The 27326-nt window shown below is 34.6% G+C and overlaps 1 protein-coding gene across 1 annotated transcript in view; it reads left to right on the forward strand.

Moving 5' to 3' along the window:
• TNKS (tankyrase) overlaps positions 1-27326 on the forward strand; it is a 174319-nt gene that overhangs the window by 15023 nt on the left and 131970 nt on the right. The window contains exon 2 of the mRNA XM_030832386.2: positions 9399-9623. Coding sequence (XP_030688246.2) covers positions 9399-9623 — 225 coding nt within the window. The remainder of the gene's footprint in view (positions 1-9398; positions 9624-27326) is intronic.

Consider the following 27326-nt stretch of genomic DNA (forward strand, 5'->3'; position numbering starts at 1 on the left):
AAGTGTTTAATCAATTTTGAATTTATTTTTGTATATAGTGTGAGAAAGTAGTTCAGTTTGATTCTTTTGCATGTAGCTGTCCAGTTTTCCCAACATCATTTATTAATTTTTAATTCAGTACAATTATAAGTTACTGTGTTCAATGGACCTTTAGAGATGCTCACGGATATCTAGAACTACTGGTATTAAATTGCTGAATGATGACTTTGTTAGCTGGGAAAGAACAGTTACTTTAGGAACCTTACAGCTATTGCATAAATGTGTCATGGCTGAAATTTGTTTCATTGAAAGTAATTTTATTGTCATTTTTTTTTTAATGTTTTTATGGGGGTGGAGGTGGTTTGGTATGCTTAAGAAAGTAACCAGGCTATTCTGATATTTTAGGTTCAAGTTTTTCCTAATGTTTTTTGAGAGAACAGTGAACACGTCTCATCTGTCAACAAGTACCTTTTTATCTTTCCTAACTTACTTTCTGTTATTTCTTCTGTCAGGAAAATAGATATCATATATATATATATATATATATATATATATAAAGTTCATGAGTTATTTTGCTAGACAGTCCCAAACTTATTTTATTGTTACTTTGAATGTCTTTTGAATATAATTTTTTTGCACTTAAGGAAAAAAATTATAAATAAGTATATGTGAGAGATGCAGTATAAATTTTTTCATTGGTTTTATAAGTCGATGAATTTAGCAGTTCAAATGATATATAGTGCTTGTGGCTTTGCTGACGGTCCAGTTAGGTCGAAAGAGTCTTTAAGCTATGACTTTGCTACTATAAATAAAAACATCACTTTTTAATACTCCAAACACTTTAGGTTTTTCTCCTTTTATTAAATTTTAGAATGCATTGTTGTTATTTACAAGATTTAATATTGCCCAGGGTTGTTCCTTTGAAGCTTTAAGTTTAGGCAGTTTAAAATGCTGAACACAACTGAAACAAATTACTGTCTCTATGAACTCAGACCTAGTGAATAGATACCAATGACCTTACATTTGATATTGAAACATTTTTGAGTGGTTTTAATTGAAACTCTAACGTTAGAATAAGAAACTTGGTACGTATATTGGGTTTAGGTAATGTGTAATGAATTTAGGTTTTCCTCCAGTGCCAGCACAATGCTTTCCACATAGTATATTTTAAAATTTCTTTGAGTATGTGAAATAATGTAATTGTTTCTCCTACTGCTTAGGGGAAAGAATGTGCTGAAATTTACAAGAGGTTCCTATTACTTAGTTTGGTTGGGGAAGAAGAATTCATCAGTGTGAACTTTTTATTGCTACTTGGCTTGCCCTGCTGAAATTCAGACTCTGTTACTTATGACTCAGAGGTTCTGCGTGATCTGGTTTTACTGACCTTTCCTAATGCACCACTGCCCCTTCCATCCCCAAAGCAATGAAAACCTTAAAATACCCAATAATCCTTGACAGATATGCATAGGGTATTAATGGAGAAAAACACAAAATAGAAGAACATAAGAGACCTCAATTTAAGGAGAGGTATATCATACATATGGATTAGAAGACTCAGTATTTAAAATTTTCAACTTTCCAGAATTAATTCTAATCAGTAAGCTTTTAAAGAAAACAATTTCCAACAGGCTTCTTCATGGAACTTGAAGATATTTATATTGAACATCAAAAAACAGTAATAGCCAATATAATTTTTTAAGAGGAGCAGAGTGGATTGACATTGCCCTACTCAATATCTAGGCTTATTTTGAAGTTAAACTGTTGAACAAACAAACTGATGGAAAAGAAAAGATACGGAAAAAAATAAAATTAGATCTTTAACTCACACCATACTTACAAGATCTAAATGTGAGAAGCAAGGTTATAAAATTAATCTAAAAGAAAATGTAGGAAAGTATGTGAATAGGAAAGATACTTTAAAGATCACATAGGAAGCACAAACCATGCTTCCTATGTATGTAGGGAAAGATTGTTTAAGTTTAAAACTTGTCTGAAATCAAACACAATGTAAACAACGTTTAAAGACAAGCCATAAACACAGAGAATATATTTATAATGCATATAACCAACACAAGATTGGTGTTCAGAATATATAAAGAACTCCTACAAAACAATAAAAAAAAGACAAATGAAAAATTGGGCCAAGATATCTGTCTGATAGTTGACAGATGAAACTTAAATTGTCGTGGATTCAGCTATAGATATTCCAGAACTTAACTAACAGAAACTTAAAGCCTAAGGACATTTATTTCCTGCTTGACAAGTCTAGAGGTAGGAAGTTCAAGAGTTGGTCCAGTACCTTATGAGCATAGGAAGGATCTATGCCATTATTTTCATAATTCCCTTGACCTTCTTATCATTTCAGTGGCTTCAGATGTCACCACCTTTTATGAGAAATTTTCTAAAAATAGAGAGGAAAGGAGAAAAGAGAAAGGGACCCTCTTCCTTCATACACCTTCTCTTAATGGGGAGAAAAATCTTTTCAGAAGTTTCTAGATTTTCCCTTCTGTCTCATTGCCAGTCACTGACAGAGAGGAATGAAATCACCTTTCCGGCTTAGAGTAATCAGGAGTCACTCCCTGGACTGGGGAAAGGATTGCCTTCTCTTAGCATATATTGGCTGTCCAATTCCTGAGCAAAATAGAGTTTCTGTTTGCCAGCAAGAAAAGGGGATAAAAAAATGCTTTTAGAAAAAGCATTTGACAAAATTCAAATCCATTTATGATAAACAGTCAACAAAGTGGGTATAGAGGGAACATAACTCAACATAATAGAGGCCATATATAACAAGCCCACAGCTAACGTCGTACTCAGTGGTGAAAAGATGAAAGCTTTTCCTTTAAGATCAGGGACAATACAAGGATGTCCGCTCTTGCCACTTTTATTCAACATAACATTAGAAGTCCTAGCCAGAGCACTTAGACAAGAAAAAGAACTAGAAGTCATCCAAATTAAAAAGGAAGAAGTAAAATTGTCACAATTTGCAGATGTCATATTATATATAGAAAATCCTAAAGGCTCCATCAAAAAGCTTTAGAATAAGAAAATTCAATAAAGTTGCAGGGCATAAAATCAATACATAAAAATCTGTAGCCTTTCTTTGCACTAATAATGAACTATCAGAAAGAGAAATTAGGAAAACAATCCGATTTACAATTGTATCAAAAAGAATAAAATACCTAGGAATAAATTTAACCAGGGAGGTGAAAGACCTGTATATTGAAAACTGTAAGACATTAATGAAAGAAACTGAAGAAAACAAATAAATGGAAAGGTAGTCTGTGCTCATGGATTGAAAGAATTAAAGTTGTTAGAATGTCTATACTGTTCAAAGCAATATATAGATTCCATGCAACCCCTATAAGAATTCCAGTGGTATTTTTCACAGAAATAGAACAAACAATTCTCAAATTTGTATGTAATCACACGAAAGACTCCAAATAGCCAAAGCAGTCTTGAGAAAGAAGAACAAAGCTGAAGGCATCATATGCCCTGATTTCAAACTACATTACAAAGCTAGAGTAATTAAAACAGTATGGTATTGGTATAAAAACAGACACATAGATCAATGGACAGAATAGAGAGCCCAGAAATAAACCCATACATATATGGTCAATTAATTTATGACAGGAGCCAATAATATACAACGAGGAAAGGACAGTCTCTTCAATAAATGAGATTGGGAAAATTGGACAGCTACATGGAAAAGAATGAAACTGGACCATTGTCTTACACCATACACAAAAATTAACTCAAAATGGATTAAAGACCTGAATGTAAGACCTGAAACCATAAAACTCCTAGAAGAAAACATAGGTGGTAATCTCCTTGACATAAATCTTGGTGATGATTTTTTGACTCTGACACCAAAAGCAAAAGCAACAAAAGCAAAAATAAACAAGTGGGACTACATCAAACTAAAAAGCCTCTTCATGGCAAAGGAAACCATCAACAAAATGAAAAGGCAGACTACTGAATGAAAGAAAATATTTGCAAATGATATTTCTGGTAAGAGGTTAATATCCAAAATATGTAAAGAACTCATGTTGAGGGGCTTCCCTGGTGGCGTAGTGGTTGAGAATCCACCTGCCGATGCAGGGGACACGGGTTTGTGCCCCATTCTGGGAAGATCCCACATGCCGCGGAGCGGCTAGGCCTGTAAGCCATGACCGCTGAGCCTGCACGTCTGGAGCCTGTGCTCCGCAGCGGGAGAGGCCACAACAGTGAGAGGCCCGCGTACTGCAAAAAAAAAAAAAAACAAAAAAAAAACGTTGAAAACAATGACGGAAGAATGTGTGTGCGTTCGTGGGTGAATTGAAATTGAGTAGTCAGTCAAAGTCTCTCCTAGCTGTTACCTTTTGGCTGAGAATTGGATGACAGAAGGAGCTAGGCATGTGAAGATCTGGGTCCAAGGTCTTCAGGCAGAGCACACAGCAATTACAAAGTCCTCTAGACTGAAATAAGTTTGTCATATCCAGGGAACAAAAAGTGGAAGACAGGGTTAGTAAAGCTCAATGAGATGGGAGAGGTGAGAGTGGCCAGCTCACATAGAGCCTTGTTAGGTCATAAGGAGATTTTAGTAATATTTTATGTGTGTTATTGGAATCCATTGCAGGATTTTAAGTAGGGAAGTGACCTAATCTGATATGTGCCTTGAAAAGATCACTCTGTCTACTCTGTTAAGTATGAATTGTCGGGCAGCAGCTGTGACAGTGGAGAGACAAACAGAAGGTTATGTGCTGAAGTCTAGACAAGAGATTGTGGAACTTGAAACCAAGCTGGTGGCACTGGGGAGTAGGCAGATTTGAGATGTGTGTTTGGAAGTACAGTTCACACATATCAGGACTGAGGGGAAGAATTCTTCAACAGTAAAATGAGGGTAATGGTATCTCTCACAGGGTGTTATCACAGGAGCTAATGTTTGTCAAGCATTTGGCATACTTCTTGACACACATAAGAGCTTACTAAATGTTAGCTACTTAACCATTATTATTGTTATTTTTTTTGTTGTCAAGAACAGGGCATGTACTTTAAGCAAAAAGAATTTTTCTGTAAAAGCTAAATTATACCTGTTGTACAACTCTCAGATTGGAAGTGTTATAGCACATACTGTTTTGTTGGTAAAAATCAGAGTATTACTCTGTCTTAATTTTTAACAACCTTTGGATCGGAGGGAGATGGTTCATTGGTTTTCCTTTTGTACTTCATAATACTGAACCATAAATATATATATATATATATATGTATGTAGCAACATTCCTTTTAAAAGCTGTGACTTAACTTTTTTAAATGTGTGCTAGCTTGACGAGCTGGGACGCTGAAAATCTTGTCTGCAGTATGTCTGTAATGCTTTCACTTAGGGACTGTTTCTTTGAGTTAGTTATTGATACGTTACTTCAAATTCTATGTAGTTCTTTGAACTGACCCTAATTATTATTTTTACTTTGGTTCTTTAGACCCAAATAAACAAATCAATTATAGAGATAATTATGACTACAAACCTTGGTTATGAAACAAAGGCCTTATATAACCATCAGAGATAACAAATTCTCTTTATGTGTGAAAAATAATGCATATGCATTCAACATGGATAGAATGGCGAATGACCAATTATGATTTGTGCTTAAGAGTACAGGTAGAGTATATGTTTTGATAAACTTTTTATGTATGGTTTTCTAAATTACAGTACTTTAAATAGGGGACTTGTTTGTTTCATAGGTAACAAAACCTCTGATTTAATAATGTATTTTAATACAAAATCAAATTAGAAGAGTTTACATCATAATTGCCATATAAAATGTATCTTTACGGGTTTTGACTGTTCACCTCCACCTTCTTTTATAAACTTATATGTGTACACCCACATATATTTTATACAAAATTATGTTTTTATATAATAATTAAGAAAACAGATAATCAAAAAGAAAAATATTCCATACTTCTACTGCTTAGTGATTTAGTCTCTTTTTCTACCCATCTATGTATCAAATATATATATATATATTTTCTCCTATATTTTGTTTTATATATTTTTAATCTAAAAGACTGATCTAAAAAAAAAATCTATGTTGTTGAATTTTCTGTAATATCCTGTTGTGTGTGTGTGTGTATGGTCTATACCTTTTTTGGTGATTTTTTTCATTGTGGTAAAATATATGAATTTTAAAATGTTAAAATTTTGTTTATTTTAAGCAATTTAAAAATAAAATACCATTTTAGCCATTTTAAAGTATATGACTCAGTGACATTACATTCACAGTGTTCTAGCGTCCTTTTAATACAGGATGGTATTATATCAAAAACCATCACTTCATCATTCACTTAACAGAGTCTTTATTGTTGGGCATCTAATTTCCGTGATTTTCTATAAATATTATGATAAATATTATTTTTATTTTTTTAGTAGGCATTCAATTTATACTGTTTTAATACAATAATTTTAGACCCAGAATTACACATACAAGTAAATCTAAAAGGAGGGGAAAATACATGTTACATTTGTACACCAACATTAATGTGCCTGCAAGTTCCTATCATAACACAAAATTTTAGTGAAACTTAAAAGTGGCATATCCAGGTGTATGACTTCTATCTTCAATTATCTCTGGGACCAAATGCATTCACATTCCTCCACATGACTCCACAAGACCACTTCATAAGGATTCACGGGGCCCCAACATAGCACCAAATGAAGAATTTCCTTGCCACCAAAGATTCAGGGAATGAGCATAGAACTCCAAAAACTACTCTGAAGATGACTCTCTTTGTGTTTATTCTCACCATTTTCCAATTTGTTTAGATGTAGCTAAATATGGTCTACAAGTACCTACAAAAGAAGTTGGCCATAAAATTACTTATAATAACACAGCAAAATTTAGTTCTCTGCAAAATAAGTTAATATAATACTATTTGTTCCCTCCCATAGATAACTTTGGATTTGTAATATTTAATTTCCTTCACTTCTATTTGAAAAGAAAGAAAAAACATACAATAGGGGTAGCCAAACTATTGCATGGAAATATTTATCCCTTACTTTCTCTCCACTTTACAAAGCAAATTGTATGATTCTAACACTTAAAACAAAATAGACTTTAGGAATAATTTGTTCTAAACTACCTGTATAAGTTTCCTGTGGCTGCTGTATCAAATTACCACAAACTCTATGGCTTTAAAAGAAATTCTTTTCTGTCACAGTTCTGGAGGCTGTCAATCCAAAATCAGTATCACTGGGCCAAAATCTAGGTGTTGGCAGGTCTGTGCTCCCTACCAGGCTCTAGGAGAATCTGTTCCTTGACTATTCCTGGTGGATGCCAGCATTCCTTAGCTTGTGGCCACATCACTCTAATATGTTATTATAAATATTCTTGATGCAAAATATTTGTTCATATGTGAATCTTTTTTTAAATGATAAGGTTTGAAAAGAGGTATTGTTGAGTCAGAGAGTATTTAAGCCTATTCATGATAATGCTACATTTTTTCTAAAATGTCATACCAGTTTTTATTCACATTTTCAGTATGTGAGCACAGTTCCATTTCACCACTTCCTTGCTGATACCAAGCATTTTTGTTTTGTTTTGTTTTATTTTATATTTTAGATCTAAAAGTTTTAGTAAAAAGTAAACACACTCTTTGCTATTTTGCTTCAAAGTTATAACGTATATTTTTTAAAGTACCAATTGATACGTTAAGAAGTATCTTATTTTATCTTTATTTATTAGTGAAGAAAGGAAATTAGTTCTCAAACACTGTTAATGCACTGATGAGGGTGTGTTTGCACTCAGGCTTTACTCAGATCTATAAAACAGGAAAATCACTAAATCTTCATGGGTAAAGAAAGCACCTATGGCCCAGTGGGAGAGTAGGGCTGTGACAGTAGAGGCAGGAGGCACATTGAAGTCAGAGAATTAAACAGAATGTAATATCTGTAAAGTTCGGCATATAATAAAGAAACAGCAGGATGGTGATAGTTACATTAGCATGTACCCTATACTTTTGGTGTTCCAGTTACTAATATGAAATTGACTTCTTTTCACCCAAAATTTTCAACTTAATTTGAAGGATATTTTCTGTGGAAACCTAATTCTGATAAATATCTGTGGAAACATATCTTTTACTTTGAAGACTTTTTTTAGAGCCTGCTTTCCTGGAATGAGTGGATTTCTAAAGATAGTGTGGAGGACATAACATTGAAAGAAACCTTTTTCTTTTTCCTTCTATTTTCCACATAGTTCTCATTTATTTAGTTTATATATGCATAAAATAAAGGAAGATAGGACCCTTATTGCTTTTCAGTTTTATTTAAGATGTCATTTTCTAACAACATTGCATGGTAAGTAATAGCATGGAGGTAGTGATACCTAGCCAGTTAAGTTCTAGTTAAATTTAAAGTAGGAAAGAAAGGGTCATAAATGAAAGTATTAAGCTGTAAAGATAAAAATACTAATATTTGCAGTTTCCTTTTTTTTTTAACCCATTGCAATGTAGCTTGTAACTTCATCACAGTACTATAATGACTTTCAAATTGTCAAAATAACTGTTCTTTTCCATTCTCCATTGACCTCACTAAATGCTCATCATGTTGGACTTTGCATAGTGTTGTTGCCCTTTGACTTCCATAATGGTGTGTTTTCTTGGTTTTCCTTACCTTTCTCAGTGCTTGCCTAGTCCTTACAGTGCTTTAGATTTTTTTCTAGCTCTTCCGACAACCCCCCGCCATTTTTCTGTCTGAAAATTGTGATACTTTTCACCAGTGTTCTGGCTCTGTATTTCCAAATGCCTGCATTCTCACTTGTTTGTCATAAAATTTCCTCCAACTCAGTAAATCCAAGCTTGAATTGTTTCACCTAACCACCCATTCATTTAGTTTGGCTACCAGTCCCAAGATAGATGTTATGGCATTATCTTTATTTCTTCCTTTTCAAATATCTTGTAACCAAACTATCACCGCATATTTCTGGTTTCCATATGTTCTTCTCCAGTTGCCCTAGTGTAATGTTGAGTGTTGTGATTTGGCTTAGATTTGGTTGTCATTGGTATTTAAATAACCTTTATTAAAATGTAGAGATGGATTTTATACATACGATTTTGTCTTGTGAAGCATGAGGGGAAAGTGAATGCCTTGGACAGGAATCTTGCCTTATTCATTTTACATTTCTAGCACAGTTGCCCAGCACATAATAGATGTTGAAGAAATGTTTTTTGAAGGAACTGAGCAAATTAAGGGAAGAGCTTTCTTAGTTCTAAGTTCTGTGAGATGAGAGAATCCATTTGAATGGCAACTTTTTTTTTTTTTTTTACCTTTTTGCTATAGAACACAGTACTTCAGTTGTTCGCATTTGTTGGTATTGTTAAAGGAATTCTAATGGTTCTTTTTACAAAATTGACGTACAGTATAAAATATTTTCCCTCTTCCGTTTTAGGTTTTGGAAGGAAGGATGTCGTAGAACACTTACTGCAGATGGGTGCTAATGTCCATGCTCGTGATGATGGCGGTCTCATCCCGCTTCATAATGCCTGTTCTTTTGGCCATGCTGAGGTTGTGAGTCTGTTACTGTGCCAAGGAGCTGATCCAAATGCCAGGGATAACTGGAACTATACCCCTCTGCATGAAGCTGCTATTAAAGGAAAGATCGATGTATGTATTGGTAAGTATTATTTGTTGATATCTAAATTGTACTATCAGCCTGACAGGTGTAACATTTTAAATGAAGGTTTACACAAGGAAGAAGGGTAACTTTTTCCTTGTTTTTTATTGCAGTGGAAATAGTGTTCCCAGAGAATAAATAAAGAAGGCTTTATTACTTATTCTTAGAAACAATTCTTTTCCACCAAGGGGAAGTAGAGAGATGGAAATCTAAAGTTGGTTAGGAACAAGTTTCGCAACATTAACTCTCCAAATGTGAGGCAAATGTCCACTGGTGTGGAACTAAATTTTGATGGATTACTGTTATCAACTTTAGTTAATTTACAGTCTCTTTAAAAGACTGCAAGTTTTCCATCCTAGCATCAATGAGAACCATTATAAAGTACAAGTTCTAACTGAACTGGATGACATATTTGGAGGTTTTAGGTTGATTCAAGGAAAGTCATGTAGTACTAAGGCAAAACCTTTTTCTTTATGTTACTAAAATTGAACACCAGCTATTTTATTAGCACTGGAAAAGCTCTGAGTGGTTTGAATACAGTAGTTCAAGGCTTAATATTTTCAACATGTGCCATAGTCTAGAGAAAAAGCAATTTCAAACAAAATTGAAATTTTCAACGATTTTAAGTATTGTGATTATATGAAATTGTATTCAATCAGCATGTCTTTCTATTTTATATGTATCTAAGTATATATATTTTTAGATTTTGCTATATTTTATAAACTCTTTCATTTTGAATCTAAAACAAGCTTCTAGAGAACAAGCATAATTTCTCCTGAGTGTATCATCTCCTTCTTGAAACTTAAGGTGGTGGATGTTCCTTTAGCCTGTGGCAGGTTGATTTACATAATTGTTGTCTTCCTGAATGGCATCCATTTGTTTAGTCAGATATTTTTATGATAAAACTCAAATACATATGTCATTTTTAAAGGTACAGAGGCGGTGCCATTATTAAGATTTTCTCCCTCTTCATAGCCATCTCTTCCAGCCTCAAATATATTTTTTAGTGTTCCTCAAATTATTGCATTGCCTGACAAAACTTCTTTATCCCATTCTCTCTCATTATCCTTTGTCACTTCACCATCCATTGATGTGACGCTTTGGACACCTTATCCTTTTTGATCTTTGACATCTTCCATTTTCACTTGATTTACCCATTTCCTCCTATGTCTCTCACTAAAACAGCCATGTCCTAGACTAAGTCATTTCATAAAAGTAACCCAAAAAGCTTGAACTTACCACATATTCTCTGACCACTAAACATCTTAAGTTACTTGTGATAAGTTACTAAGTGATAACAATTATTGAACTTGACATGTATTCTTACCTAATCTTCTAGACCTTCAACTTCCCTACTTTCATCCTTTCTTGCTTCACTTTGTCATATCCATTGGATTTTTCTGTCATTAGCTATAGAATTTTATACAGTTTTTACCTTCTTGGAATATTATCCCTTTTAGGCTTCAGTGTTCTATTTTCCTACCTGTACCTCTCTGAATTTTTCATTCTATCAGTGCTTTTAATACCTTATTGAAATTAATATTCCTCTCCTCCTCCTAAATCCACTTCCCAAAAGCATATAATGAAAATGCTCCTTTTATCTAAGTTCATTTATTGGTTTTTTGAGTGTCAGTTATAAATTGAGGTTCAGTTTCAGACAACCCATTTCCTACCATAAAAATACTAAAATTCATTCCATAACTAAAAATATAAATATATACTTCTATAAACATTAGAATATAAAACCAAACTCTTAATATAAAGCTATATTATAAATATTCCTTTTGGGTCATTTTCTTGCACGGGCAGAATTGAATGAGGCCTTTCTAATTCTGAGTGCAGTGATACTTGTATCTAAACTATATACTTTGTTTTCCTAAATCTCCCACAGGCAAGCATAGGCATTCTTTATTGCCCAAAGAACTTTTAAGTAATTAAAATTAATTAAAATTTAATTAAAATTTAAGTTTTTTGAATATTTTTATTGATGATTGTGATTCTGATATTATAGATTCTCCTCTTGAAGTGATCAAACCCTTTTTTTTTCCACTGAAAACTACTGATGTCTTACTTTATCCGTTAAAAATTGCAAAGGAGCATGTCTTTGCTGATGTTGTGTGCTTTGGAGATGTAGATTTGTTTCATCCAGTTGTGGATTCAAAAGGCTTTACACGTCATAAGTTAGCACATCACGCTTTATCTTCAGTTCCACTGATCATAGTAGAATTGGTCACCATTTTGTTGATGATGATCAATAAGATTGTGTGGGACTCATTATAAGGGCATAAATGTGTTTGATATTTGGGTGGGAGTTGAAGTTAAGCTTTTAGCTCGTAACCTCTTATGAGTTGACATTGGCTAGGATGGTCTAGGAAACCAGGCTAGGATGGTCTAGGAAACCATCAATTGTATACTATAGAGTCTAAGGTCTAAATAATACAGAATATTCACAGAATTATAAAATATTTATTAAATTAAATAGAAAATACATTTCTCATCTATTTCTTATACAACTGAATCTATAAATCTTTGCATAATGGGTCAATAAAACTAAGAAAGCCTCCTGTATGTTGTCTTGGCTAGATTGTTGTGTTGCCCTTGCTAGATTGCTGTGTTTCCCAGTAAACCACAGATCTTAAAATATCATATTGCTTTATTATATTTAACTCTTTACATAATAAGAGGCATTTATTATGTTTTGTTTTTGTTTTTGTTTTTGTTTTTTTGCGGTACGCGGGCCTCTCACTGTTGTGGCCTCTCCCGTTGCGGAGCACAGGCTCCGGACGCGCAGGCTCAGCGGCCATGGCTCACGGGCCCAGCCGCTCCGCGGCATGTGGGATCTTCCCGGACCGGGGCACGAACCCGTGTCCCCTGCATCGGCAGGCGGACTCTCAACCACTGCGCCAGCAGGGAAGCCCTATTATGTATTTTTAACATTTATTTTGAAATATAGATTCATAGGAAGTTGCAAAAATAGTACAAGAAGATCCATGTATCTATCCTTCACCCAGTTTTCCCCAGTGGTTACATCTTATGGAATCATAATACAGTATCAGAAATAGGACACTAGTGTTGGTACAGTGTGTATAGTTCTATGCCATTAATCACACGTTGAGATTCATGTAACTACTACTGCAGTCAAGATACAGAACATGTTATCAGACTCCCCAAAGATCCCCCTCATTCTACTTATTTATAGCCTACTTTTATAATGACCTACTCCCCATCCCACATCCTTAACCCCTGGCAACCACTAATATGTTCTCATGTGTATAATTTTACCATTTTGAGAATTTTATATAAATAGAATCATACAGTATATAATTTTTTGAGATTGGCTTTTTTTTTTTTTTTCACTTGACCTTCCAGATTTTTTTTTAAATTGCTGATTATTATGCCATGGTGTTGATGTACCATAGTTTAGCCATTCACCAATTGAAGAACATTTTGGTTGTTTCTACTTTTTGGCTATTACAAATAAAGCTCCTGTGAACATTTGTTTACAGGTTTTTATGTGGAGATGAGTTTTCTTTTCTCTAGATAAATGCTCTGGAGTGTGATTGCTGGTAATACAGTAAGTATATGTTTAGCTTTTTAAAGAAACTGTCATAGTATTTTCCAGTGTGTTCCATGATTTTTCATTCCTAACAGCAATGTATGAGAGATCTAGTTTCTCTGCACCCTTGCCAGGATTTTGTATTGTCACTATCTTTTATTTTAGCTGTCCTAATAGCTCAACAGCGTTTTAATTTACACTTCCCTAATGGCTAGTGATGTTTCACTTGCTTATTGCCATCTGTATCTCCTCTTTGGTAAAATGCCTCTTCATGTCTTTTGCCCTTTTTCTTGAAATGGAGTAGGATGTGTATTATCTGGGATGCTTTTAGTTGCAAATAACAGAATACCTCAACAATAATCGCTTAAACAGTAAAATCTTATTGACTCACATGATAGAAAGTCTGCACGAGGTTTTAGGATTGACTCAGGAGTTTCAACAATCTCTAAATAGGCAAACATGTTAGCTTTTCCCTCTTGGTTTGTAGCTCCAAGCATCATATTCTCACATCAACATCCAAAGCAGGAAAGGAGGAGGTAAAAAAAGGGCTTTTTCTACTTAAGTTTTTTTTTAAGAAGAAAAATCTTTCCCAGAAAACTTCCTCTTAAGAGCCCATTTTTCGGAAGTAGGTTACATGTTCACCCCCTGCAGTAACCACTGGCAAACAGGAATGAGATTATCAGAATTAGTACCAGTCATGATTTATCCCCTACATCTGGGCACCTTGCTTCCCAAATAAAATAGGATTTTTTTAAGTAGTAAGAAGAGGAAATAAGTTTGAGTGGATGATTAATGATGTTTCCACAGAAGGATAAAACAAGTAAGATATAAGACTTATTAGTAACATGCCTAGGAGTGGGATTGCTGGGTGGAATGATAAGTGTGTGTTGAATTTTACAAGAAGCTGCATTTCCCTGATGGCTGAATGTGTTGAGCATATTTTTATGTACATATTGATCATTTATGTGTATTTTTTTGTGAGGTCTCTGTTCAGATCTTTTGACTTTTTTTCCTTATTATTCCCAAGTTTTGAGAATTCTTTTCTGTGTTATGGATATAGACCTGTGTTGGATTTATCTATTGTGAATCCTTTCTCCCAATCTTGCCTTTCATTTTCTTAATGGTGTCTTCAGGCAAGCAAAAGTTTCCAATTTTGGTTGAAGTCCAATTTGTCAGTTAAAATAGAAAAAGTATTTGGTGTCTTCCCAGCACTGGAATAAGGTGAGGTATCTAATAGACAATTATTCTTAGGTTAAACACAGTTTATAGTGAAATAAGATTATAGTTTTAATTATCAATACATTGCAGAAATTCAGGAAAGCAGGTTTTGGTTTAAGGGTCTCTGCTTGAAGTGCCTTATGATAACTTAGGATACACTTTTAAAAATTAAAATGAAAGAATTGGCTACCCCATAATGAAAAATTGAATGTATTATGTGGCTCATTTTTAAGATTTAAAAGTCAGGTGGATCTTGTTTAATTAAAAAATAATTATCCAAAATATGCATGGTTATTTCTGTGATAACATTGTTTGCCCCTACTATTTGGAAGTATATTTCTAGAATCTAGGGAAATAGGTTATTTTTAATAACTTGTTGCATGAAATCTTTCTGTGAAGGAAGACATTAATTTGTAATACTTAAACTTTTTTTTTTTTTGGTTTGTGCTATCCCTTGGCTCTTCTGAGATCAAAAGACACACACAGATGTTCTTTGAGCTGGTTCTTCATGTCACTGGCTTTGGTCATAGTTTTTCATATTCCCGCAACATTGAGACAGGAATTATAAGCAGTTTAAGTAGTTCAAAGACAGTCTTTATAGTTCTGGTGTAGTCTTAACCTCTAGTTCTCATTGGCATCTCGGAGTAGAGTAGCTATCTGTCCACTCAATAGTATATTTCCTTTCCTTTTTTTTTTTTCCTACAAAATGTGAGTTGGGAGCCAAATATAAACTTTGGAGCACAAGTTTTAAGGACCAGAGTACGATTTACCATATTTTATTTTTTCCTACCTTTGTTATTTAGGGATTACATTTTCACATAGAGTCCTCTTCAGCCTGGGTCTATGAGTGAGGGAACTCCCCTGCTATCACTTTCCAACTTGTAGCAGAAGCAAGGAATGAACTTATTTTACTAATAAGCCTTTGAGATTATGGAGAACATTGTTACTGGCCATAACCTAGACTACCCTGACTGACTACACTCTATTTATGAAATTGAATTCCTAAGTAAACAATAAAGAAATGGTTACGAAGAATGACTTGTTTGGTTACCATCACAGAGAAAAATATCTTGGAGCTGATCCCCAAGTGAATCAGGGTCATAAACACAGTTCAAAGTGCTTTCCTACTTAATAATTAGCATATACAAGTGGTATGTGCATAGTGATGAATTAAACTAAAATTGTTGTAATCAAAATATATTTGCTTTCCAATGCAGCTGTAGGGTCAAGTGACAGTCTCTTAAACTGAATCAGGTAAGGTGTCAATTTGAGCATGCTTCCAATCAGTCAGTGTCTTGTTATGTGCACCTTTGGTATTCTGCTGAGATTGTACTTGGTTCTTCTTGGCTGATCCTATTGTTAATCTTCTGTGGTAAGGAACTAACAATAATTGTCTCATTTATTCTTGTATTCTTGTTGCCTATAGCTGGTATCTAATTGTATACTCAAGAAATGTGTGTGGAATGACAGAGCAATTCACAGGAAGATGACTAGGTTCTCTCTGGCTTTTTTGCATTACTTTGTGTTAACGTGGATAAGGAAGTTGAGTAATTTTCTACTCCTTTTTTTTTTGCGGTACGCGGGCCTCTCACTGTTGTGGCCTCTCCCGTTGCGGAGCACAGGCTCTGGACGCGTAGGCTCAGCGGCCATGGCTTACGGGCCTAGCCGCTCCGTGGCATGTGGGATCTTCCCAGACCGGGGCACGAACCCGTGTCCCCTGCATCGGCAGGCGGACTCTCAACCACTGCGCCACCAGGGAAGCCCTCTACTTCTTCTTGATTAGGTGGTATTTTGAGATTCTTTTATTTTAAAGTTATGTGAATTTGCAGCATGTCAGATAATACTCTATTTATATACAAATATAAAACGTATAGTCAGATATAAATTATGTGTAGATAATCTACCATTTGTCAAATCGTCATTCTTCATTAAGGATGGGTTGTTGAATATTGGTTCCGAGCATGCATTGACTTCTGGTTATGGATTTTCTATAAGGAATGGGCAGTCATACACTTTTTGTTGTTACTTGTAGATTAAACCCATGAGTTCTCCTGTCATGAACTGAAGAGTTGAGACAGGGAGGGAGAAGAAAGAAAAAGGTGATGTTGGTACATTTACCAAAAATTGCTTTGGTTACATGATACATAATACAGTGTTTTCCCTTGAGGCAGCCCAAAGTACCTAACCAAACAATTTCACTAATATTTATAACCTATGCATGAAGCAGATGATTCAAATTACCTACCATTTTACTAGTGAAGAAAGGAGAAAGCTGTTACTTTGCCACAGTCTGTAGAGCTGATATAAAGTTGTTATAATAAGAAATGTTTTCTTGACTAAGAACAGAAAGTTCTCTCTGCTTAGTGAGATTTATTTGAGTGTATTTTAAGAATAAAAAACTAATTTCATTCTTTAAATGTGCCAAACAAATCCTTCTTTATTCTTAGTTCAGCTTTTTAGATCATCTAATATTTAACAAATTTAAAGTGGTAATTTTACCTTGCTTTAAAAACAAAAACAAAAACAAAATCTTAAGATAATCTATTTACTAAAGCTTAAACTGTTTTTATTATTATAACTCACTCCTAAAGTAGTATCTGTTTCATAATTTCCAGGCAACTCTATTTTATGTATCTTTTATCTAGAAAGATATATTTACTTTCCTTGTTCAAACTCTGTTTTAAATTACCTTATCTACACACTCGTGTTTCTCTTTAGATCATATAAATCTTTCTCCTTTACTAAATTACCTGATCACTTCCATGGTCCTTTGATGAAAAGTCCTGGAACTTGGGAGTGGCATGGGATTGAGGGTGGGGGGAGAGAAGGGTGGGACTGCTTCTGGTACATTCTTGTCTTTTCAAATATAATACATTGAAGATTAACAGCTTTCTGGGTTTTGTCTTAACAGTAATATTAAGAGTAATAGATGTTCATTTAAAAAAAATTAGCAAGTACACTGATAATAATTGTCACACCTCATTTTCTGTCCATTTAGATTTATGTAGCCAATAAATGAAAATCGGTTAAAATGTAAAAAATTTAAATTTAATTCCTCAGTTGTACTAGCCACATTTCAAGTGCTTAATTACCATATCTGGCTATTGGTTACCTTATCAGAGTGTGTAGATATTGAAATTGCCATCATTGTAGAAAGTTCTATTGGATAGGGCTGTTATAGTCAGTGTACCTGTGTCCATAGTCCTTTCTACATAAAAATGAGATCATTCCACGCATGCTGTTTTCTTATTTTTTCACTTTGTGTTATGACCATATTTCATTATCAGTGAATATTTTTGTCTAATCTCATTTTTTTTTTTTTTGCGGTATGCGGGCCTCTCACTGTTGTGGCCTCTCCCATTGCGGAGCACAGCCTCTGGACGCGCAGGCTCAGCGGCCATGGCTCACGGGCCCAGCTCTTCCGCAGCATGTGGGATCTTCCTGGACCGGGGCACGAACCCGTGTCCCCTGCATCGGCAGGCAGACTCTCAACCACTGCGCCACCAGGGAAGCCCTCTAATCTCATTTTTAAAGGCAGTCAAGAATTATATAGAAATAACCACTTTTAAAATCATTCACCTATATTAGGCCATTTAGAATATTTCTGATTTTTCACTATTTTATAAACAGTACTATAGAGACTATCATTTTCATTAATTACATATGTAAACCCTGATTACTTTAGGATAAACTACTGGAAAGCTAGAGCTTCTTAATAAGAATCAAAGAAATGTAGCTGCTGGAGTACTCTATTAGGGCTCTTGATTTAGTCTGTCACATTATCTATCCATATGCCATCCATAAATGAGCTAGGTTAAGAAAATTCATTTCCCACACCTTCCTTACTCTTTGTAAAAATTCATTGAAAATTCAGTGAAGTCTTGAGAATTTGTTTCACTTGCTTTTGTTTCATTTTTCTCTCTCTTCCCTTTTTCTGCAAGAATACTTCCCTTTGGCATTTTTTTTTTTTCTTTTGCGGTACGCGGGCCCCTCGCTGTTGTGGCCTCTCCCGTTACGGACCACAGGCTCCGGACCCACAGGCTCTGGACGCACAGGCTCAGCGGCCATGGCTCATGGGCCCAGCTGCTCCGCAGCATGTGGGATCTTCCCGGACCGGGGCACGAACCCGTGTCCCCTGCATCGGCAGGCGGACTCTCAACCACTGCGCCACCAGGGAAGCCCTCCCTTTGGCATTTTTAACATTACTTTTCCATATAAATACTGAATTGGGATCTTTTAAACAAGTCTCAATGTAGCATTTTCATAAAAACTAAAAAAAGAAAATGGCAAAATTCCATACTTGTATCCTTAAAAAGGAGAAGAGCCAAAAATGATAGCAGTTTTTCCCTTCTGAAATAATCCCTGGTTAGAGTGTTTATGCATTTACCTGATATATTTGGGATTACTTTAGTAGGCATTCTGGTTAATGGTGTTAAATATATATTGATATGTTTATATAGAGAGTTTGATATTTGTTCATTGTATTTTATTAAAATTCCCAGAATGAATGTCTTTATTCTCCTAAGCACTTAAGAAATATATCAAAGATGCTTAAATTAGGGGGGAAAAGGTCAAGTAACAAGAACAAAAGAACAACCAAAAAAACACCTCATACATTTTATAAAGTGATGTAATGCTTTGCTTACTGCTCAAGACTGTCTGTTAAATTAATTAATTATATGTTTGCACTTACTTTTAGATTAAACATGATTGTCCAAAACAGTCTATGGATTTCAGTGAGATGCATGGCTTAAGTTTGGTGTTGTATGAAAGTGGTATTTGAGGCAAATGGCTCATGTAACCAGTGGGTTCTCTTTACATGGTTATCGTGTTATCTGAAACGCATGTATATTAAAACTGTGTCCTTGCTTTGTACAGTTCCCTGGTAACTGAGATTTCAGAGGCAGGCCCAGATTGGAGATAAAGACTCATGGAGTCCTTCTCACTCCCCATTTTCAGCTGACCAAACTAGAAAGTTGTTAAGTATAATAATTGCAGTTTCAGGCTTTAAAAAAATGTTATGTATTTTTGTTGTTTTAGTTGTTCAGTTATTTAAATCTGCTAATTCTCTTTTTTTAGTTGGGGGTGGGTGTTAGACTTTTCATCTGTAAACAGAATCCAGGATTAAGAATGTAACCTTATTGTGAGTTGTTTCATATTCTGCCCTCAGGTATGACAGTACAAATAAGACATTAAGAAATCCCACAGTGTGTCCAAATATATATTTATTTTGTGTCAAGCCTGAAAATTTCTATATTTGTTGTGGTACAAATAATCATGGTTACAGATAGAGGGCATATAATTCATTTTGCCTTTGGGGGGCACAATTTTGAGCGTTGATCTTTTGAAAGAACCTTTTGTACTTGAGTATGAGGATGGAGGGAACAAGAGAAGGAAGTATTCTAGTGGGTCTCCTAAAATGGAACCCTGGCTGCCTTGGTGTTACTGCAGAGTCTGGTTGCCTGCTTTCCCACAGGGTGTTGTTGGATGGGGTTAGGAAGAGGACATTGGTCGCTGGAGGAAGGTATTTAGGACAGATGCATAGATGTGCCCTTTAGAATTCACATGAAGGAAAGAAAGCTTGAGTTACAGTTCTGGTGTGATCTTGGCTTCTACTTGTGTAGAATGATAAGGTAGAAATTAAATGCTTGGCTTTAGAATTAAGTATGAATTCCCCTTTACCACAAATAATTTAGTTGCTTTGAGCCTCAATTTCTCACGTATAAGGTGGGCATCAGACCTACTGCATCAGGTTCTTATGGAAAGTTAAATGAAATAATAAGGCAGGTAGAGCCTCAGCAAGTGCTTGTTTCCTTCCACTCTCTTTTCCCTTGGGTGGCAGCATAAGGTGTTCTCAGAGATCATTTCTGTATTCTGACACTGGGTAAAAACGTAATGACAGATATGTGGCTCTTTGTTGCCTTCAATGTGAATTAGTTTATGTCCTTTGTTTCATATTCATTGTTACTTTGTAAACTTGAATTATGATTTGATAAGACATGAAACTTTTTTAAAAATGGCAGTTTATGCCTTTTAACTTAGCAGAGACATTGCAGGTAGGATAATGGAAAATTATCGTAACATAAACATTTTCCCCACAAATACTTCAATAGCAGGAGTATGAAGTTCTAGTGATTTGTTGTGACTAAGTAAAAAGCGTATGAAAGCTTGACAAATGCAAAGAGATGTGAACAATGATAAGTTTTTAAAGGCAAATTAATTATGAGTAAATAGTTCTTCAAGTTGCTAGAGGGCATCATAATTGCTGTTTCTGAAAATTGCAGCCCTCTAGGAATGAGAGAAGGGAAAGAGCAAAGGAGGAACTCTGTTAAAAGAAAAAGGCATTCTTTTCCTCCTCACTGTGGGGGAAAGGAGCTCAGGTGGGATGTGAGAAACGTGATTGAATACTGTCATTAAGAATATCACTCATAGGATAATTTATCGAAAACAAGCTACATTAAAAAAATTATTTGATATATTTCCCAAAGAATGAAAACTTAACAGTTATGTTCTTTGCCTCCTTCAGGTTGAAAGTACAACAGTATATTGAGGTTCCAATCATTTGAATTCTTAGAGACATAGGAAAATAATAGTTGTGATATTATTTCTTAAGAAACTAAAATTCAAAGCAGAATCAGAATATTATGGTACTGGCTCAACCCTGTGTTCCTTGTGAAAAATGTTTTCAAACATGTGACTTTAAACCTTGTATCACTAAAACTGTAGCACTAAAACTGAATTGGTCTTAATATTTTATAGTGGGGGAATTTGCCTGGAAATGCTAGTAAGTCCTTGAGGCCTTACTCAGCTCTTAACAATTTAGGTGTGGACTCAGAAAGGCGGGTGAAACTTCTCTCAGAGAGATTGGGAAGCACCTTTTGCATGTGGTTGCTGTCCCTAGAACTGTAAAAATTCTGTCATCCTGTTATAAACTTACGTGGTCAGACTATAATATCTACTTCGTTACTTATTAGTGTTTTATTTACATGACTCTAGTCAAGTATTAGAAACAGTAATCTTCCCCTAAGTACAAGGAAGTATAAAACAATAATTGGGCACAAACGAATTCATTGTTCCTAGGGCTGTTACCAGTTTGCCTTTATTTTAATCCAACTGGTATTTTTTTAGCGCTCTGTGCATGGGATTCTATTTTTGAAAGGCAGATGAAAAGGTCCTGATTGAAGGGATAGGGTGTTTATTGAGTTCCTATTGTGTGCAAAGAACCAAGCTAGGTTTATATATATTGTCTCAATTATGACCGCAATCCTTGGAGGAAGGTAGTGAAAGAGGAAATTGAAATTGACAGAGGTGAAGTCACTTGACTCAGGCCAGACAATTGCTAAGTAGAGAGCAGTATTCTCAAACCCAGGTTTGTCTGACTCCTAGACAGGGCTTTCTTTTAGACTTGATTCTCTAGGGTTTCCAGGTAGAAAGGAGATATGCTTTGTTATAATCATTCTTATATTTGTTCTACTGCCTGCTTTATCTTATAATAAATTGTGGTTTGTGTAAGCAGATAATGCTGATTTCCCAGATGTATTGGGGCCTGCCTTAACTCCTTATTGAAAAAAGGATATAATTGAATTGGATATAAGAATCTGCTATATACACATACAGAATAATCTATACCTAAGTTACTCCATATGTAACGGACCTTTTCAAAAATTCTTGGTCTTCTCTGTTTATAGGAAATCTTGATAATGGGAGCAAAATTTAATTGGAGGATTCTTTTATTATTATAACATTTCATGCCAAAGTTTGATCATAAAGAACTAGTCTTATGTAAATTCAGTAAAATTTTATTTACTTGGATTAGCTTTTCTGAGTAAGTAATTAAATATTTTCTAATGTCTTTAAAAAAATTCTTACATGCACATGTGTACTATATGTTAGCCACTGTTCTAAGAGCTCCTTAAATATTTATTTGTTTTGTCCTCCTAATAACCCCATGAGTAGGTACTGTTATTATCTCCTGATTTACTGGTGCGGAAGTGGAAGTACAGAGAGGTGATGTCGCTTCCTGGGGTCCCAGAACTAGGAGGTGGCGGAACTGGGATTCTAACCCATTCAGTCTGGTTCCAGAGGACCAACTGTTAACTGTGGTGTTTTGCCATTAGTAAGTGCAGCAGACTTAGGAGAGAATTTGATTTTTTTGAACTTATTTTAGCTCAATGAACTATCTGCCTTTATGTGCCTCATTAGATGGAAACCCATTTGTAACTTTTTTCCGTGTCCCCCACCAGGAAAAAATAAGAATACATTTTTTTCCTAAGTTCAAAGGCACATAAAGACAGATAGTTCCTTGAGGTAAAATTATGTATCACAAGTATGCTAGTCCCAGTTGTTGACAGAATTCTGAATTTTTGGTGACTTTTGTATGAAAGGCAAAGACTAAAAAAAGTATGGTTAAAAACCTGGACTTTTACGCAATAGAAAATTACTTCTTGACTATTTTACTTTAGACTTATTTCTACAGTCTCAGCATTATCACAGATTCTAAATTAATGTATTTATTTTATATTGGAATTGTTTATTTAATGCTACACCATATTTAATGTTGTTTGCTTGATAAGAACTGCCCAATTCTTATTTCTCCATTGGTTACAAATTAATTACTTTAAAGAGCAGCTTTAAGAGAAGTATTGTTTTGGCGAACATACTTAAACAGCATGTGTAAAGATCATTTTTGTCTGAGGAGAAATATCTCTCATTATAAAAATAATATATATTTGTAATAAACATTAAAACACTGTAGAAATATGTAAAATAGAGACATTTTTGTAAAGATTCATTTACCATGTATAGCCATATCTACATAATACTTTAAATTTAAGATCTGTTATTGCTGTAGATGCCCATTGAGGTCCGCCCATGTACTCTAGAACTAACGCCTCTTTCCCCATCACCATTGTTTTTATTGCCTCTTCCAGCTTCTCTGGCCAAGCTTTTGAAGTCCAGAACCAGATTTGAGGCAAGCTGGAGCAAATTCTCTTTAATGAGAGTTTGGAATTAAGGTTCAGATAGTACAAGTATATGTATTGTCTGTAGCCGAGGGTGATGGCAATAAAGCTGGGAGACAGGGATAGGCAGCAGCAGGATAAATTTGGGGACATGTTTCTGCCTTTGCTTTTGATGAGATGCCTCTATTCTTCAATAAATTTTCGTGTTGTTTAAGCCAGTTAAAGTAGTTTTTTCTCCCTTGTAATTAAAAAAAAAAAGCCCTCTAATTGATAAAGTCAGTACTCAAAGATATATTCATAAGTCACAGCATCTTAAAATTAAAAGTATCCTTAGAAATCATTTTTATTATTTACCTTTTACTATTATTTACTGTTTTTAAAAGCACTAGTTACTATTTTATTGATTTACTATTTGTTTATTTCCTATTATGTTATTAAACCACAGAAATCTTCCTTCAAATGAAATCTAATGCAGTAACCCAATATGTAAAAGTGTTGAGAGGGGAGAAGCATAGAGCTTCATGTATTCCACCTCACAAAAGTTCGTGTGTGTGTGTGAGTGTGAGTGCGGGGAGTAGGTGTGGTTTTAGCCAGGAGCAGTTTTGCCCATTGAGGAGATATTTAGCAATATCTAGAGACATTTTTGGTTGTCACAGTGGGGGAGGGCTGTTTACATCAATTGGGTAGAGGTCAGGGGTGCTGTTATCATCTTTCAATGCCCAGGGCTACTCCCTACTGTTGCAAGTTCACGTTGCAAGACAAGCCAAGGCCAAAGCCAGAGCCTGACTAATTTGACTAGAAACGATGCCACAAGTGCCAGCTCCTTGTGGTCCTTGTACTATACAGCATAAAGGATGACACTGAGAGGAGAAGGGCTGAATGACTGCAGCACAAGTTGTGGGATCCTCTGTTGCTGAAGAGCCAATAGAAGGGGAGATGAAGAAAGCCCCCTACCCTACCTCATCAGAAGTGGGAAGTGATGAGGGAAGGTAGAGAGGTGAGTGGAAGGTGGCCTCACAGTAGCTCCTTGCAAGTCTCTCATCCTTCATTTCCAGAGGTCACAAGGCATTTGCACCAAGACACAGATGAACTGTGATTCAAGTCTTTGCTTAGCATGTGAGGATACTTGCAGAGTCTCCAGGGCACCATGTTGGAGCCATCACCCTACACCTGCAGTAAATAATTATCTGGTCCAAAATGTCAGTAGTTCACTCTGCTCTAGAGTAGTGCTGTTCGGTAGGTATATAATGCCAGACATGAATGTAATTTAAATTTTTCTAATAGCCACATTAAAAAGAAACAGGTGATATTAATTTAATAATATATTACTTAAAGCAGCATATACAAAATATTATTTCAACATATGAGTATAGAACATTATTATGCTAAGTGAAATAAGTCAGAGAAAGACAAATACTGTATCACTTATATATGGAAATATAAAAAATACAACAAACTAGTGAATATATCAGAAAAAGAGGCAGACTCACAGATATAGAGAACGTAATAGTGGTTACCAGTGGGGAGGTAGGGGAAGGGCAATATAGGGTTAGGGCAGTGGGAGGTACAAACTGTTGGGTATAAGATAGGCTCCAGGATGTATTGTACAACCTGGGGAATAGAGCCAATATTTTGTAATGACTGTAAATGGGAAATAACCTTTAAAAATGGTATATAACATTAAAAAACATTATTAATGAAAAATTTTATATTTTTTCAACTGGTTTCTGAAATCTAGCGTATATCTTCTACTTAAAGCACATCTCAATTCAAGCAAACTTTTCATCAGTAATACTTGATCTGTATTTAGATTTAATAAAATTTACAGTTGAAACAGTAGATTCACATATCTAAGGTGTTCAAAACATATTAAACATCTTCCAATAACTGAATCATGTACCAGTGTATCATGTATCAACTTAATATTTAAATTAATTAAAATTAAATAATTAAAATAAAATATAATTAATAATTCAGATCATCAGTCTCACTAGCCACATTTCAAAGACTCAATACTTACATATGGATAGTGGCTACTATATTGGACAGTGTAGCTCTAGGCACTAGAAGATCACTTAATCATCTTAATTTATGGCTAACCAGGCCAAGGTAAGACCACACAACCATTACTTCAGAACTTTTTTCCAGCTTGCTTGGATCTCTGTTCATTATATACCAGAATACCTGCTCTTAAATCTCCATTTCAGAAGAGTTTTATAAGTAGGGTCACATTAGGCTAGGCATTATATTATGAGGTTCTCAGAGGTTTTTCCAAAGGATATTAATTAAGATGAAAGAAGCCTACTTCACTCAGTGAATGTCACTACTCATTCAGTGAAAGATACCACTGAGCATCAAAAAAAAATCAACATGAGTCTAGTTTATGTTGAGAGAAACTTACTGATTAGCCTGAGTGTGTTGACAGGGAATAGAACTGATCATTCTTTCTGAGTCCCAAATTTAATTTGGTATGTAGAACCAGTATTTATCTCCTATGAATGTTAGAATTTGAAGGATTTAAATAGTTAGTTTATTTGGGGGTGGAAAGTGCTGGTAAGAAGATGGATCTTAATAAAGGAAGAGAATTCTAAAAAATATAAAGAGGAAATAAAATATTTTTAAAACAAAAAATTTTGCAGATGAAAATAAATATTAAATTTATATCAAAGAGTTTTCTTTGATTTGCCTAGTCAGACCTTATATATCTTGGTTCTAGAGTAGTGTTTGTAGGAATGTATTTAATGCTATTAACATTTATTTTAAAGTAATTTTTAAGGTATAACATAATTTAATTGATGTTACCTAAATTAAATTTATCCCAAGAATAGGAATATGGTGTTTTTACACTTGTAAAAATATCGTTTTTTGCAAATATACATGGAAACAGATTTATAGTTAAATCATTGCTTAACATCTGCTATATAGTATAACATACACTATAGTTAGGATAGGTTCACAAATTATTTACCTCTGACGTATTACTCTAAAACTTATTGCTTTGTTTTGAATTATCAACTATTTTTTATAGTAGTTCCTAATTTATATGTGTAATATATTTTTCTGTATCATTGAGTTTATCCTGTTTGAGCTTCTTGAACGTATAAATTTGTGTCTCTTATTAGTTATGGGAAAATCTTAGGCATTATCTCTTCAAATATGTATGTGTTTCTTTTAAGACTGATGACAACATATTAGACCTTCTCACTCCATCCTTTGTCCATGATTATTTCTCCTTGCAGCATTCTTGGATCTGTTGACATGTTTTCCAGGACAATAAATTTCTCTTCAGATTTATCTAATCTGCGATTAAACCCCTCTATTGAGCTTTTAAAAAATCAGCTTTATTGAATTACAACATAAAATTAGTTTGAGATAATGAAATAAAATGCATCCATTTTAAGTATATAATATTGACGAGTTTTGACAAATGTATTCGCCCATGTAACCAGTACCACAATTTAATAGAGCAGTTTTATCACTCTAAAAAGTTCTTTGGTGTCCATTTGCAGTCAGTTTTCTCTTCCCCTCCACCATCCCCAGGGAACAATTGATCTGTTTTCTGTCACTGTAGATTAATTTTCTGTTCTAGAAATATGTTCTTTCCTGTATGGCTCCTTTTGCTCAGCATGTTGTAGAGATTTCATCCCTCTAGTATGAGTCAATAGTTTATTTCTTTTTATTGCTTAGTAGTATTCTTTTGTATGGATATGCTACAATTTGCTTATCCTTTTACCTGTTGATGAATATTGAGATGTTTTTCATTTTTTTGCTTTTCTAAATAAACATATGAAATTTTCATGTGCAGGTGTTTTGTATGGACATATTTCTTTTCCTCTTGGATAAATATCTAAAAGTAGGATGTTAGAACATACAGTAGTGTATATTTACCTTTATAATAATTGCCAAATTGATTTCCAGAGTAGTTACATACCACTCTACAGGCCCACCAGCAATGGATGAGAGTTCCAG

The sequence above is a fragment of the Globicephala melas genome, chromosome 21, assembly GCF_963455315.2.
Source record: "Globicephala melas chromosome 21, mGloMel1.2, whole genome shotgun sequence".
Taxonomy (NCBI): domain Eukaryota; kingdom Metazoa; phylum Chordata; class Mammalia; order Artiodactyla; family Delphinidae; genus Globicephala; species Globicephala melas.